General features: G+C 39.5%; 1 protein-coding gene across 1 annotated transcript in view; it reads right to left on the reverse strand.

Moving 5' to 3' along the window:
* Positions 1-15,605, reverse strand: part of ADGRB3 (adhesion G protein-coupled receptor B3) — a 1,794,610-nt gene that overhangs the window by 407,560 nt on the left and 1,371,445 nt on the right. The window contains exons 16-18 of the mRNA XM_029595665.1: positions 14,763-14,889; positions 11,952-12,055; positions 3,343-3,445 (exon numbers count right to left, since the gene is read on the reverse strand). Coding sequence (XP_029451525.1) covers positions 3,343-3,445; positions 11,952-12,055; positions 14,763-14,889 — 334 coding nt within the window. The remainder of the gene's footprint in view (positions 1-3,342; positions 3,446-11,951; positions 12,056-14,762; positions 14,890-15,605) is intronic.

Below are 15,605 nucleotides of genomic sequence, written 5' to 3' on the forward strand. Positions count from 1 at the left end.
TTCTGCATATAATTTTGAATTTGCAAAGTCATTCACAAACATTATGTAAAACTGCTAATAAGCTGAAGAATCGTGCAGATTAGCTCACTAGCGATTTTTATATAACTAATTTACTATGCAGAAAATTGCAAAAATCAGTAATTTTCTCCAAAACTTAACTACTCCTCAGGGAGTTTTAGTTAAGTGTTTGTGTGATAAAGTCTATGATTTGCAGATCATGCTAATGGCCTGATATCATGAGAAACATGTCACATTTTGATGCTCTATTTCCATGATCTGCAAAGTGAATTAGTACACTGGGCTCTGGGGAAGTAGCACATGGAACTCATGCAATGCAAGGGTCTCAGAGGGATAAAAGAGAAAAAATTTGCTAAAATGGATTTCTTCCTTTGAGCTTTCATTTGTCTTTATTTTGTCATGCTTTCACATTTGGTTTTATCTGTTTTCATACAGATAAAACGTGTCTTCTCTGTGGACTACAGTCTCTGAAATGAGCAACACATTAAGCAGAAGAGTAAATTTACATGCATAGAGGTTTATTAGAAAAAAATGTCACAGACCAAATATCTCCAAATATTCAGCTACTGATATAAATGAAGAATTTAGTAGTATTTATATGAACATTATTATGTGAAGAGCTTCATATTTTTTAAAATGTAAATGTCCATCCTTTCCTCCCTGACTAGTATCTTTGAGAAATCCACATGCATAGAATGAAAAACAATTACAGTATGTAACTATTTTAAATATATATCATGAATTTTGTAGTATGGGGATATGCATAAAATAGTGACTTCAAACAAGGGTTTCAATGACCAAATAATTGCATAAATGGTGCATATAAAGAAAGCATTTATTAAGATGTTTAAGAAGCATTTAGTTACTATCATTCAAGCAATGTACGCCTGCCTTCTTGAATACCAGTACAAATTTCACAATCAAATTCATTTATCTATCTCTCTTTCTTGCTGGAAAATGACTTAGAGTGGAAAAATAGTGACCTTGAGGGAGGACACACTGGTTGATAGAGGATTACATTTTCTGAAGCTAAAGGTTGAAGGATATCTTCCCTCTGGAGGTCTAGAGTTCTAGAGGCCACACCATGGAAGCCAATATTTTTCCACCATAAAAGCAACACTAATATGCCTTACAAATCATTAGGGATGTGAATCGTTTTACGACGATTAAAATTATCGTCCGATAATTTTAATATCGTCTTAAACCGTTATGAAACACAATACAATAGAGATTCTAACGATTTATCGTTATAAATCGTTAGAATCGTGAGCCGGCACACTAAAACCCGCTAAAACCCACCCCCGACCCTTTAAATTAAATCCCCCACCCTCCCGAACCCCCCCCCAATAACTTAAATTACCTGGTGGTCCAGCGGCGGTCCGGAACGGCAGCGGTCCGGAACGGGCTCCTGCTATTGAATCTTGTTGTCTTCAGCCGGCGCCATTTTCCAAAATGGCGCCGAAAAATGGCGGCGGCCATAGACCAACAGGATTCGACGGCAGGAGGTCCTTCCGGACCCCCGCTGGACTTTTGGCAAGTCTTGTGGGGGTCAGGAGGCCCTCCCCAAGCTGGCCAAAAGTTCCTGGAGGTCCAGCGGGGGTCAGGGAGCGATTTCCCGCCGCGAATCGTTTTCCGTACGGAAAATGGCGCCGGCAGGAGATCGACTGCAGGAGGTCGTTCAGCGAGGCGCCGGAACCCTCGCTGAACGACCTCCTGCAGTCGATCTCCTGCCGGCGCCATTTTCCGTACGGAAAATGATTTGCGGCGGGAAATCGCTCCCTGACCCCCGCTGGACCTCCAGGAACTTTTGGCCAGCTTGGGGGGGGCCTCCTGACCCCCACAAGACTTGCCAAAAGTCCAGCGGGGGTCCGGAAGGACCTCCTGCCGTCGAATCCTGTTGGTCTATGGCCACCGCCATTTTTCGGCGCCATTTTGGAAAATGGCGCCGGCTGAAGACAACAAGATTCAATAGCAGGAGCCCGTTCCGGACCGCTGCCGTTCCGGACCGCCGCTGGACCACCAGGTAATTTAAGTTATTTGGGGGGGGTTCGGGAGGGTGGGGGATTTAATTTAAAGGGTCGGGGGTGGGTTTTAGCGGGTTTTAACGATTTTAGCGGGTTTTAACGATTTTAACGATTTATCACGATATTTTACCCCCCCCAAATGGCAACAATACGATTCCCTCCCCCTCCCAGCCGAAATCGATCGTTAAGATGATCGAGGACACGATTCACATCTCTACAAATCATTCCGAAACACAAGATAAAAATAAGTTTACCTCTGTATTTGCTATAACATTTACTACTGCTCTCTAAGAGGCAATAATTCAACATTTTCATTCATCATCATTTCTGATGCATTCTCAAGTCCCTGTTCTGCATCTCTTTCCATAACTTTACAACAATTATAGTAACATGACCAACTTTATTGTAATTATTTATTTAAAAAAATGTAATCCATACTATCTCATGTTCTAGGCAAAGTAGAAATAAAACATTCATAATTAACATCATAGCATAAATACACAATACAGCCATAACTTAATTTAACAAAGAAAACAAAACACAATAAAACAATATAGATTAGATATAGTGAACTGACTAAGAACTAGGGCTTTCTCCCTTACACTAATGCCATTTCCATTAAAAGTCACCATAACTACTTTTTTCACAGCCATATATATCTTCTGACCACAAATCTGTTTTCTACAGTAAGTCACTAACTCCAGTGCTCCAAAGACACATGCAAATAGGACTGCTGTCAAATGTTTATGAAAAGATTTAATGATTTTTTTGTTTTCATACCTTGAAATGTTTGCACTTTGAAATGAAACTTACACACATGTGGCAACATCACAATAGGGTATTATGCCACTTTTTAATAAAATCTTTATTTAAACAAGGAAAAAAGTGAAAAGCATTCTTGTGCATAGATTTTCTAGATCTTTCAACTGTGACCCTTTTGAAAATGGCTTCACAATTACCAGCTCAAGGCCATTTTCAAGAGAGTAGGTGCTAGGCCCATGCTAGAAACATGACCCCCTCCCCAAAAAAAAAAAAAACCAAAAAACAATTGGATGCAGTTGATGAATTTTCACAGTAATTCCTATGTCTGCAGAAGAAAAAAACAAACCAAAAACATATGGATGGATAAACCAGCCCACAACTGATTTTTTGCAAGCACTGAAATGCTCTAAATCACATTAGTATAACAGGTTTGCATACTTTCAGTGAAAAACATTCCATTTTCAAAGCAATATCTGTTATCAAGTTTGAAAATACTTATGTTGACTACAATAAAACAGACATGTATAATTAACCATACCTGGTTATGTGTTTGCGTTTGCCCAACTAGTATAAGGATGTTTGATGAGATGATAGATAAACAGAAATTTATCAGGATTATCGACCTCTCAGATCTGATGTACCTGTTTGAATGAAAACATGAAGCACAGTACATTCCATGAAAATTGGACAATTCAAAGTACTGTAAACACATATGGAATGATGTAAGAGATATCATAGCAGGAAAGCTATTTTGGAATAGGGATATGCTTACATTTCCAAACATGACAACCCCAGTGAAACAAGCTGTTCCTTTTCATATCATTTCAAAAGAAAATGAAAAAAAAAATGGTAAGGAAATTCCTTTTTCATTTCATTTTGTTTTTCTTATTTTGTACACTATTGGCAAATAGCTTGTGCTAAATCAAAACTGGAACAAAACAACAACCACCCCCCCCCCCCCCCGCTTAAATAATAATATTATTGGCTACATACCCCTCTTTTGGAATCAAAGATGTGCACTTTTAATTATAGTCACACCCTGGGTCTTTGAAAGTCCTTTTCTTTTCCTGTTTCACCTTTCAGCTTCTTTTTATGGCACGCTCATACTTATTAATCATAAAAGTGTGCACAGATGAGCCCACCAGCCAGTTGTAAACCATAAATCATGCAAGAAGCTCACCATTAAATCTGCAGAGGTCAAGTGAGGTCATGGGTAGTGGAAGATCTAATATGGACGTTAAGAAAGGCCTGTGTTTTGAAAGGACATGCCAGTATATTAGTAAAATCTGTGTGGCACATTGACATGTGCATTGGGTTGCTGGTTGATATTTTGAGTAACAACGAATTTGGCTACTTTGATGCATCGATTTTTGTATTCATGAAACTTTTTGAAGTTTAATGGTGTCACCTATTTTGTTTGTAGAGTCTCTATAATGCCCTCCATGTATCGTGTGCTGCTTGCCTCGAGTCCTGATAAGGATTAGTATAGCGGCACCACCATTTATCAGGATGCATACTGAGAAGAGTGGCTCAATAGGATGAGCTTTCAAAAATGTAAACACTAATATCCCCTTGAACTGAAACACAAATAAGAACAAAAATAGGAGCTGTAATAATTTTGCTTGTTTTAACTGCCAACTAAACTATCCACATTTATTTTTCCTAGTACTGCTTCTTAAAGTCCTCTGGGAACCATTTAATTAAACATCCTGCTCTTAAAAACATACTGTTATGATCATAAAATAAAAATTATATCTGGATAGGTCAAAATAAGTCCAGTTTCCAATGTGCATATTATACATGCATAAAATAAAGCAATTTAAGCTCCAAGATATGAATACAGAATTTCAAATGGAATAGCCAAAAACTATGTGAAAGCCTCTAAAGTATAAAAGTGTGGGAGAGCGACTAACTAGCCAGCACAGCTATGGTTTTTCCCTTGAAAAATGCAGGCTAACTGATATGAAATATTAGAAAGCCCTTTGTAGCTTTGGTTCTTGGACTCTGAATACCCATGTGAGTCAATGCATTTCAGGTTTCATTTAAAAGAAAATAAGAAGGCATTATATTACTCCTATTGCACTGATTTACTGCACACTAAATGCTAGGAGCTGAAATATTGTATTTTCTTTGATGTAGTAGCCATTTTGAAAGTTATGTGGGCAGTTAGAGTAATAAGGTACTGTGAAAAAGATACAGATTCTATATTGATTATCCATTTTCATTCTAAAAGGATTTTTTCATACCTGCTTTCACTGTAACATATTAAAATATGTGGTGTCGTGCCATTAAGTCTAGCATTGATTGCACATTTTAGACCCCTTTTAAAGAGATGTGTTGTCAATCAGCCCATAATGGGACAAGACACTTAAAATGTATTAGGATATGATTTAAAAATATCTACTACTATGATGTACTGGCACTTATATTATAAGCTATTATATGAGATATCTTTGGAACACAGTCAGAACCATGCTATAGAACTATGAGAGATCTCTTAAAATCAAATAAATAAATAATGTGGAAAATACTATTAGCAATTAAAGCTTATAATATTTTAACAGTGGAAGGAGTATTAAACAGGAAAAGAACTGTTCAGCATCCATCTACAATGAACCCATTCATAACATTGCACTAATGCAGATCCAAACAGGGAGGATAACTTTGTTCAGCTCCGCTTACGCATAGTAATATTGTAAAATAGTAATGATGGCAGATAAAGACCAATGGTCCATCCTGTCTGCCAAGCAATTTGTTTATGGTATTAACTGCCGCTCCATGCAGGTTACCCCTTACATTCTGTTAAGGATAGTAACTGCTGATCTATGCAGGCTACACTCATGTATTCTATTAAGAGTAGTAACTGCCACTCTATGCAGGTTGCCCCCACACATTCTGTTAAGGGTAGTAACTGCCATTCATGCAAGTTACCCCTATGAGTTCAATTAAGGATAGTAACTGTAATTTTCTGCAGGTTACCTTCATGCACTCTGTTAAGGGTAGTAACTGATACACAATGCAGGTTACTCCCATGTGTTCTGTTAAGGGTAGAAACTACTGTTCCATGCAAGTTACTCCATATGCTGTGCATAGATTTATGATAGTATTTTATTACTCACATATTATATAAGCACATATTATAAAATTCACGTGTGTCTACCCTACAACACATGCATGTATGTATGTAAGTAAGCAAACATTTAAATGTTCTAAACATGTATACTTCTCCTACCAATTTTAAAAATATATAGTATATGCATACATTTTACATAAGAAAATAAAATAGGACTTACATAAATCCTGATTTATGCATGTAAGTTGGTATATTTTAAAGCATACTCTTGTAATTGACATTACCAGTGTTACCAGTTACTCCACTAGTTTGCCCAGTCCTTCACCAGGTCAAGACACTCCCGGTTTTCTGGCCTGAACCTAGTTCACCCAGCCCTCCCACCTGGCCAATAGTAATAAACAAATTTAATATCACTTATATAAGATAATTAGTAGATGTAAAATTATGTGAGTAAGCTAGCAAATCTACACGTGTATTTCTTAAAATAGTAACTGACGTGCATAAATGTTGGCCCTGACCCAGAATGAACCTAGACTACCCCTTTCTACATGCGTATATGTGATACACGTTAGGGATGTGCAATCATTTAGGATGAATTCGGAAATTTCAAGAAGTCCAACAAGTCCATCAAGCTAGGTTGAGAGAACATTGCACAAATCTCACCTTTGGGTGAGTTTCCTCACTCCGAAGGTCATCAAATCTTCACAAGAGAGCACTGTTCTATTCATACGTCTCACTTTGAATGTCAAAGTGGCCCCTAACCCTACACTAATATCTAAACCTCACCTTGAGTGATTAGGTGGGCCTCCCATAGAGATATAAATACCTATCTAATGTAGGCATATTATGGCTAGGTTCTCTCTCTCTCCCTCTCTCCCTCCAGGTCCTTAAAACATCCTCCCCTTTATTTCATTTGCATCACAACAAACATTATGTTTTGCATGCAAAAACACCATATAGTACTTTGATAAATGACCCCCCCCCCCCCCAAAGGAGTCATTTATGAAACTGAATTGTGTTTTGCTGTTTGGTCTAATGCAGTGATAATATGTGATATTTGAACTACCACACATTATTCTGCACCCCCCCCCCCCCCCCCCAGCACCATGGATATGGTAATGAACTGATTAACATGCAAATACATGCTAATTATCTCATTACTGTTCTAAACATATAAATCAAATAATGTGGCTTGTCTCAGAAATTGCAAGCTACATTATTTGATTCAAAGTTAGTTACAATGTTTGAGATGTAAGTAGCTTTTTCCAGAAGCATTAAGTAACAAATGTAAGTCCCCATGCTCTAGAGTCCACAATTTGAAAGCCCTAAAGTAACTTCCCTAAGGCCTGGACTTATCAAAATGCACTAAATACTGCATGTGATAGAAAAAGCAGTGTGTTTTATGGTAATAGGCAGTTTATTGCAATAATACCTATGTGAAGAGCTAAGTTGCCACAAATTGCATTAATGGTTTCATACTTTGAGAAAAGTGTGGCATTTCCTACATACAAACACAGAGAGAGAGAGAGAGAGGGAGAGAGCACCTAGGCAGAATGTGCTCACACTAGATAACTATTTATATCTCTATAGGAGGCCCACTGTCACTTGAGGTGAGGTTTAGATATTAGTGTAGGGGTTAAGGGCCATTTTGACATTCAAAGTGAGACGTATGAATAGTAGAGATGTGCAATCGTTTATCACGAATTAGGCAATTACAAAAAAATTGCCTAATTCGTCCTGGTTCGGGGACCCCGAAACCCGAAAAGGATTTTCCCCGAACTTCGGGGAAACTTCGTTTTTCCGGTTTGTGTGGGGAGAGGGGCACTTTTTTTTTTTTTTTTTTAAATTAAAAACCACCCCAAACATTAAATATAATAACACCCCCTCCCCCATCCCGATCCCTCCCCCTCCCCAAGACTTACCAACATCCCTGGTGGTCCAGCAGGGTCCCCCCGGGTGCCATTTGACCCTCCGTGGTGTGCCCAGTGTGCTAGTGCCTGCTAGCCATGCTCAAAATGGTGCCAAATAGCCTCTGAACTACTATGTCACAGGGGCTACCGGCGCCATTGGTCAGCCCCTGTCACATGGTAGGAGAACCGACCAATGGCGCCGAAAGCCCCTGTGACATAGTATGGGCAAAGGCTATCGGCGCCATTTTGATTATTGGCAGCCGACGACGACATCGCTCCCAGACCCCCGCCGGACCCCCAGGGATTATTGGCAAGCCTTGGGGGGGTCAGGAGGCCCCCCCAAGCTGGCCAAAAAGCTTGCCAATAATCCCTGGGGGTCCAGCGGGGGTCCGGGAGTGATGTCGTCGTCGGCTGCCAATAATCAAAATGGCGCCGATAGCCTTTGCCCATACTATGTCACAGGGGCTTTCGGCGCCATTGGTCGGTTCTCCTACCATGTGACAGGGGCTGACCAATGGCGCCGGTAGCCCCTGTGACATAGTAGTTCAGAGGCTATTCGGCACCATTTTGAGCATGGCTAGCACTAGCACACTGGGCACACCACGGAGGGTCAAATGGCACCCGGGGGGGACTACGCTGGACCACCAGGGATATTGGTAAGTCTTGGGGAGGGGGAGGGATCGGGATGGGGGGGGTGTATGTAATGTACTAAAATTAATTTAAATGCATGGGGTGGGGGTTTTTTTTTTTAGCTTTGTTTTCCCGCGTTGTTTTTTGGCCCGGTTTCGGTTTTCCCCGTTTAGTTTTTTTTTTTTTTTCAAAAAAACTAAACGGGGAAAACCGAACTTTACCATGAAGTATCCGAGTCAAAAAACGACCCGGTAGCAAAACACGAAGCACATCTCTAATGAATAGAACAGTGCTCTCTTGTGAAGATTTGATGACCTTCGGAGTGAGGAAACTCACCCAAGGATGAGATTTGTGCAATGTTCTCTCAACCTAGCTTGTTGTTACCCAGGTAAAGAGTCCATCAAGATAGGTTGAGAGAACACTATCACACGGCTTAACACTACTGAAAAAGGTGTAGCTAAAATCAGCGTTAAAGCCAAGCAAAAGGGCTTCACAAAACCCACCCCTAACTCTTCCTCTTTTTCAGATTTGTATCACACCATACGTTATGGTGCTATCGCATGCATTAAAGGCATTTTCGCATGTGTTAAGGGATTATTGCATGCGTTAACGGCACTTTTCACATGCGATAAGCCCTTAATGCATGCGAAAATGCCTTATAGCATTTTGATAAATAACCCTATAAGTGTCCCACAGACCCCAAGGATCTCTGGAGACTCCCTGTCATCCACTGAAGTCATCTGAGGTGGCCAAAGTCAGAAAAATAAAATTTTACACTTACAGAAATAGCAGTGCAGACCACATCCACATCCCCTAGACTCCTCTTATTATTAAAAAAAATTCCCTTCCCTAAAGCCCAACCTAGATCTCCCCTCCAGATTACTAAACTTGTTTAGGTGTTCTAGGTTTCAGACCCATCATGGTCTTTTTCCAAAATGGCAATAGCCAGATGAAATCTTACTTTTTGCAAAGGCAAGATAGCTGCTGGTCGGTGCTATTTTGGAAAATGGTCGCAACAAGTCCAGAGTCTAGGGGTCACTCTGGGCCCCCACTAAACTACAAGGACAACTTTATAAACCAGTAGGCATTGAGAGGATGGGCTAGGGTGGGGATGCCAGGCTCTCGGGATGTTATTTTTTTGAATAAGGAGAGGGGTTTATGGTTGAAGGAGTGGCCTGTGCCATTACCTCAGTAAATGTAAAATTGTATTATTCTGACTTTCTCCTTCTCAAATTGTGGTGGAGGGTAGAGTGGGATGAGGTTTTCTAGAGATTCCCAGTGACTTTGGGAGGTACTTGGGGCTTAACTTTGGTTTGATTAGCCCTTTTAATTGATGGTTTCCCCACAGTTCATCACCATCATCAAGCATTTTTGCAGAACTTTTCTAAACCATGGTATTTTTCCTTGTTATTTTACCACCAGGGAAAATGCCAAATAAAACTGAAAATCAGTTTTTATTGAGCTAAGTTAAACACTTAGGTGCTTGTGCCCCATAACAGCCCCTCTCTGTTTCTGAGATACAGGAATAACTTTTTAAAGCTATCCGTTATTTCAGGTGTAATAAGCTCAGTAGGATTTTCAAATTCCAGCCTTTGTCTGGATAATCTTAAACTTAGACAGATCATGCTAAATATCAGGTTCATTGTATCTTTGAAAACATGAGTAGGTCAAGGAAGCTTTTCATCCTCAAATTTGTAGTAAATCTGGATATAAATTCTGCATGAGTAGCTGCAGACTTCTCTATCTTTGTTGTGTTTTTCAGGATGTCCAAATCTTAAACTAGTGGTCGCCAGAGTCATGGGCCGCAATTATCATATCATTGTAAGAATGCTGGATGGAAGATAGTCATGCACTCCTTCTACCCAATGTGCAGGATTCTACCAACATAATTCTGTTACCCTAAATTGTTTCCTTTCACTAATACATGCCCCAGGAGGGGCTTGAATAGGTAGATGGGGAAGGTGTGTCTTATTGGGAGTGATTGGGGAATATGTTTGAGTACTAATTTTTGTAAATGAGAATATTAAACTGGAGGATTTGAATCCCTGAAAAGCTGTAATATGGGGCTTGATTTACTAAGGGGTAGATTTTTAAACATATGCAGGTGTGTCCATATGTGCGCGCTACCTGGCACGCGTACATGGACGCACGCCAGCGCACACATGTTATAAAATCCAGGGCAGCGTGCACAAGGGGGGGGGGGGTAGAATATTGCAAGTTTTGCGTGGCAATGCATGGCGGCCTCCCCCAGTTCCCTCCCAGTCCACTTCAATTAAGAAGAAGACTGGGAGGGAACTTTCCAACCCCCCTTTCCAGACTCTCTCCCTCTTGCCCTGTCTTCCCCGACCCCTTAAAGTTCCTACCTTATATTTTTTTTCTTTGTTTCAGAAATTACGCCAGCTCCTGATCTGGCGTAAGTTTTGCACGCTGGCTGACTGATCCTCTGGCACAGCGGCAAATGGCCACTGTACCAACCGCCTCCAGCCCCACCCCTCTCTGTCTCCCAGACTGCCCTTCCTCGCCCCTCCCCGCCCTTTGGAAGAGGCCTGGCTCTTGTGTGCATAACGGGATTTACGCATGCGGCCAAGCCCCTTCAAAAATGCACGCGACGTGCACACGGCCCAGCCGTGCACATAACCCCTGGATTTTATGCAAGGGGGGGGGGGGGGGTGGTGTAAAATTTGGCTATAAGAATTTTCTCCCATTCTGTGCCTATGAGAAAACAAAAAGAAATGTAGAGCTAAATCTTTAGAGAGCCTCTGAGCAGCTATGAAAACTGATTATTTTTCAGTTTGTTACTTTTAGGGTAATTTTCATCCTAAACTACTAGGGTGAGGTTTTCAGCTTGACAATTTCCCTAAGTTTATCTTGTCAAAATGTGAACAGTAGATTTAGGCCTATTATATATATAGCTGGGGTTAGCCTTCTGAACAGAGATGAAAATCAATGGAAACAAGCTAAGCAATATGCCTGCCCCATTGGAGTTATCCATGTTCTGACTGCCTAAATTTAGTTGCCCAGTGGGGGTAATTTCCAAAAGCAGAAGTTCAACCAGCTAACTACTGTAGTTAGTCAGCTAAAGCATTTCAAACCCCACCCCCACCCCAAGGAAATCAGGTTTTTTGTGTGTGCTAATGAAGTGTAACTTGTTTTCTATGCATCCTAAGTTATTTCTTACTTGGTTCTTCAAGTTACATAAGGAGAGTATAAATAATGTTGTATACAGGCTTGTCCACAACTTGACTAAATGGATTTTGTAGGATATAATATAGTTCTAATAGATAGGAAAAACGAGGGCATTAAATTTAAAACAACCTTGTATGCATAATTTTCACCATAAGATCAAGGAAGATAACCAACTCAATTACACTAATCACATTAGATGGATTCATATGAGCATCCATATTTACAGTGTAAAAATATCACCACTTTTTACTTGAAAATAGAGACATTGTATATATATATTTAAATGTACTTTCTTTTATCAAAGCATAATGGTACATCTTTGTTTAAATTAAAAGATTGATTGTATACCTCCATAGTGCTGCATAGACAACTGCCAGTGTGATTAAGGCCAAGCAGGAAAGACCACAGCCAACTATTAGTGTTACAGAAGGGGAATTTGATGACTCCATGATCTAGTAATTACATCAAAAAAGTGAAGAAAAGTTAAAAACTGAACTTTTATGAGCAAATATAATATAACTGTTATTACAATCCTTTTTGTACCAATTTGTCTCAGTAATATATGCTATGTAAAAGATATTTGCCATTACTATTTATATTGTTTACAAAATCAATGTACAGATGGTATATATTTGTTAAGAGTTTTTACATTTCTTTTAGACCCCGCCTTTTCCTCCTGTTCCAATAACTTAATGAAATAAAAATGCATTATAAAATGTAGCATGAATTTATTGTACGTTAATAATTTAAAAAGTAGTGCTACAATCAAAGAACTACTTTGGAAATATCTGTTTAGTTTTAATCTAGCTAAATGTAAGACTAATAACTTTTCCAACAAGCATAACTCATGCCTCGCAGTAGAATCAGAACTGGCCTTTTTTGGTTCAGCCAGAACTGGCCTTTTTTGAGTTATGGAATAATGAATCTTCATAACCTCCTTTTAATACTCCTCCTCACGTCATTTAATCCAGGCATGGGTCCTCAGCGAAGGACCACATGGCAGCTGTCTGTGAAACATAGTAGTAAATAGGCCTTGAGTCTAGCTGCTAGGTATCGATGTTGAGTGATGATTGGGGCTTCCCTCTCTCTGAGGACTGTAAACACTGCCTCTACAAAATTCCCAACCCCGGCTGACCAAGCAATCAAATCCAGGTCCTCTGCACATTGCATTGCCACTGAGACACTATTTTTCCTCATTATCAAATGCAAAAACAGAGGCCAAAGAAAATTAGTCATATGTTATTAAAGTGCATGTCACATAATGCTATACAAATTTATTTTGTTCTCTAATAACTTAATGACATAAAAATGCATTATAAAATGTAGCATTAATTTATCATAAGATAATAATTTAAAAAGTAGTGCTTTGCAGCTTTAATCAAAGAATATCTATTTAGTTTTCATCCAGCTAAATATAAGACTAATAACTTTTGCAACATGCATAACTCATGCCTCCCAGGAGAATTTCTAAACTTTTTGACTTGTAATATGTCATCTCAAATTCCTTAATCTCTCAAATAGGGGATAATTATTCAGCCACTTTAGTACAGCACAGTTTTCTACTGGTATTCACCTTGGTGGTAAGTTAAGCACTAGACATATTCAGAGGGGAGGTGCTAAATAATTATATGCAGTGCTATACAGGTACTAATCAAAATGAGTTGGTTCTGATGTCAGTTCTACAAATATTTAAAGTGTTGACACTGGTCTCAGACCTGCACATCAGAGATCAGTGGGAAAATAGCTCTTTCCTACTAGTTTCTAAAAAAGTAGGAACCCTGCAAAACTTGTTCCAAGTAGATAGTTTTATAGGCAAACATCATACTTTTTTTTTTTTTTAATTTTTTTAAATTGCAAAGTGGAGGCTATCTTTTAAACTTTTGTGACCAAATTTGCTCTCACTTCTCAGAAACAGCTAAGACTGGAGTGCAAATAAGACTAGGCAAGTGCAGTTGCTTTATCCACCTTTATTTTAATATTAATATCAATCCTAATAACTATGATGTGCTATTAGGTTGCAAAATCCAGTGCCAACATTGCTAGTGCCAGGTTGCAAATATACCTGCATTATCATTTAGTACTGGAAAAAAAAACTTGTAAATGAGTACCTTATTTTTATTTTGACTCTGGCTATTGATGCTATAAAGGCCATAACACATGTGGTATGTATTCTATGCAAGATCATTAAATCTAGAATTACTGGATTAGTGCTAGATGAACAACAGTTTTAAACTAAATGGATGACCTTGAAAATAAATCCTTTTTTAAAATAAGCCAACAAAACCAATGCATCACAGATATACCAGATATCCGCTAAGTAAAGTATTTTCCAACTTCGTAAACTAACATAAGTTTGGTGCAAAAATGATATTTGGACCTTTAGTTTGCATTAGAGATATTTTATAGTTAAACAATGTTTTCAGCTCAAGGGATACCGATCATATTAGAATTTATCAGTGTAGCTCTTGGTATTTTGCAAGTTCATAGGCCAAATCTTTTAGACTGACACTAGGTCACTTTTTAATACTTCACTTTTATAGTCACACAGTTAAAGCTTGGCATTTAGTCTATTTTCAAAACATCAGCTTCATATTATATCCCTTTCTTTCTACATCAAGCTGATTTAATCTAATTTTCGACAATCAAAGTTAAAGTGCATGTTGATGTATGTCACTGTCATTCCTGAAAACTGGACATTTCTCTCCTGGATGTCAATAGATAGTAGAGAAAAATCTGTTCTGAACATGTCCAATGCAGAGCTGCAATCTGTTTAACCATCTAGGCTATCATTCTACTAGTAACAGTAAAATATTATGCATGTACATTCCTTTAACATGACTTACACCTTCAATAACCCATTAGCTAGGAAATAATTAAAGTTCTCAAAAAATTTGCATTGTAATATAAACCTTTGCTGGTATTTTTCATATATATAATCAGAGTTGGCAGAGGATCACAAATCAATGGGATAGTCAGTAGTTTATATAAATGAATCTAGACTTAATTTTATAGCCAGAAAACAGGAGACCAACATTGTTTTGCTCACATGTCATTATTTAATACATTCCTCTACCCACTACTGAAAACCATCTGTAAGGTACATTGGAGAGAAGCCCCTTTGCCTGTTCATTTAAACCGTATTTTTCCTTTGTTACTTACTATTTCTCTAGGCTGCTGAGCCAAAATGGCGAAGGTAGAGAGACGATCACATAAGCATTTCGTATGGGATGCATCGGTAAGCACAGTTTTACATCCCTGGGTGGACCAGGTTCCTAAAGAGTCGTTCCTGAAAGGGGAAAAAAATTGGAATAAATACGCTTGATGGTAAATTCCGTGCAGTAAACAGAAGGGAACAAACGTGTTTGTCTATTTGCTTTATAAAAGAGCTTTGCTTGTTGTTGACTACTATAGCGCTTAATTTAGATGCATCAACAGTCCAGATGTGCTGCTCAAAAAGAAGGAGGCGGCGGAGCAGCGGGATGAGAGCTGTCCAGCGTTTGGGTGCTGAATCCTGGCACAGAAGCTGCGGCGCAACCACACACTTGCAGAGGCAGCAGCCCCAGCATCCCTGTAGCAGCTCAACGAGCGCTTTCAGCTAGACAACTACACTGCGAAAAAATGCCTTTATTTTACTATACAATAACCAACTCACTCCCCGTGTCTCTATTTTACTGCATATTGCTCCGTCCCCTCGGGGTGTTATAGTGCACAGTCTCGACTATTGTTCCCCCCTCCCCTCCCCCTATTTTTTTTTTTTTCACGGTTCTAGGACCTCTCTCTGCTTGATTAATTAGAAGCAGTCGGTCGCTTGCTGAAGGGGAATTTCGCCCTGGAAAGGGGCAGCGTCGAATTGCTGGGCTCTGCCTGCACAGGAGCTCGGGCAGGAGAGGAGGAGGCGGGGGAGACGGGAGGGAGGGAAAGCTCACCTCAACACTCCAGCGGCGGACGGGCGGACGGACCGACGGACCCTTGCAGAGAGACAGGCACAAACTCCCGATGCCT

The sequence above is a fragment of the Rhinatrema bivittatum genome, chromosome 3 (genome assembly GCF_901001135.1).
Source record: "Rhinatrema bivittatum chromosome 3, aRhiBiv1.1, whole genome shotgun sequence".
NCBI lineage: Eukaryota > Metazoa > Chordata > Amphibia > Gymnophiona > Rhinatrematidae > Rhinatrema > Rhinatrema bivittatum.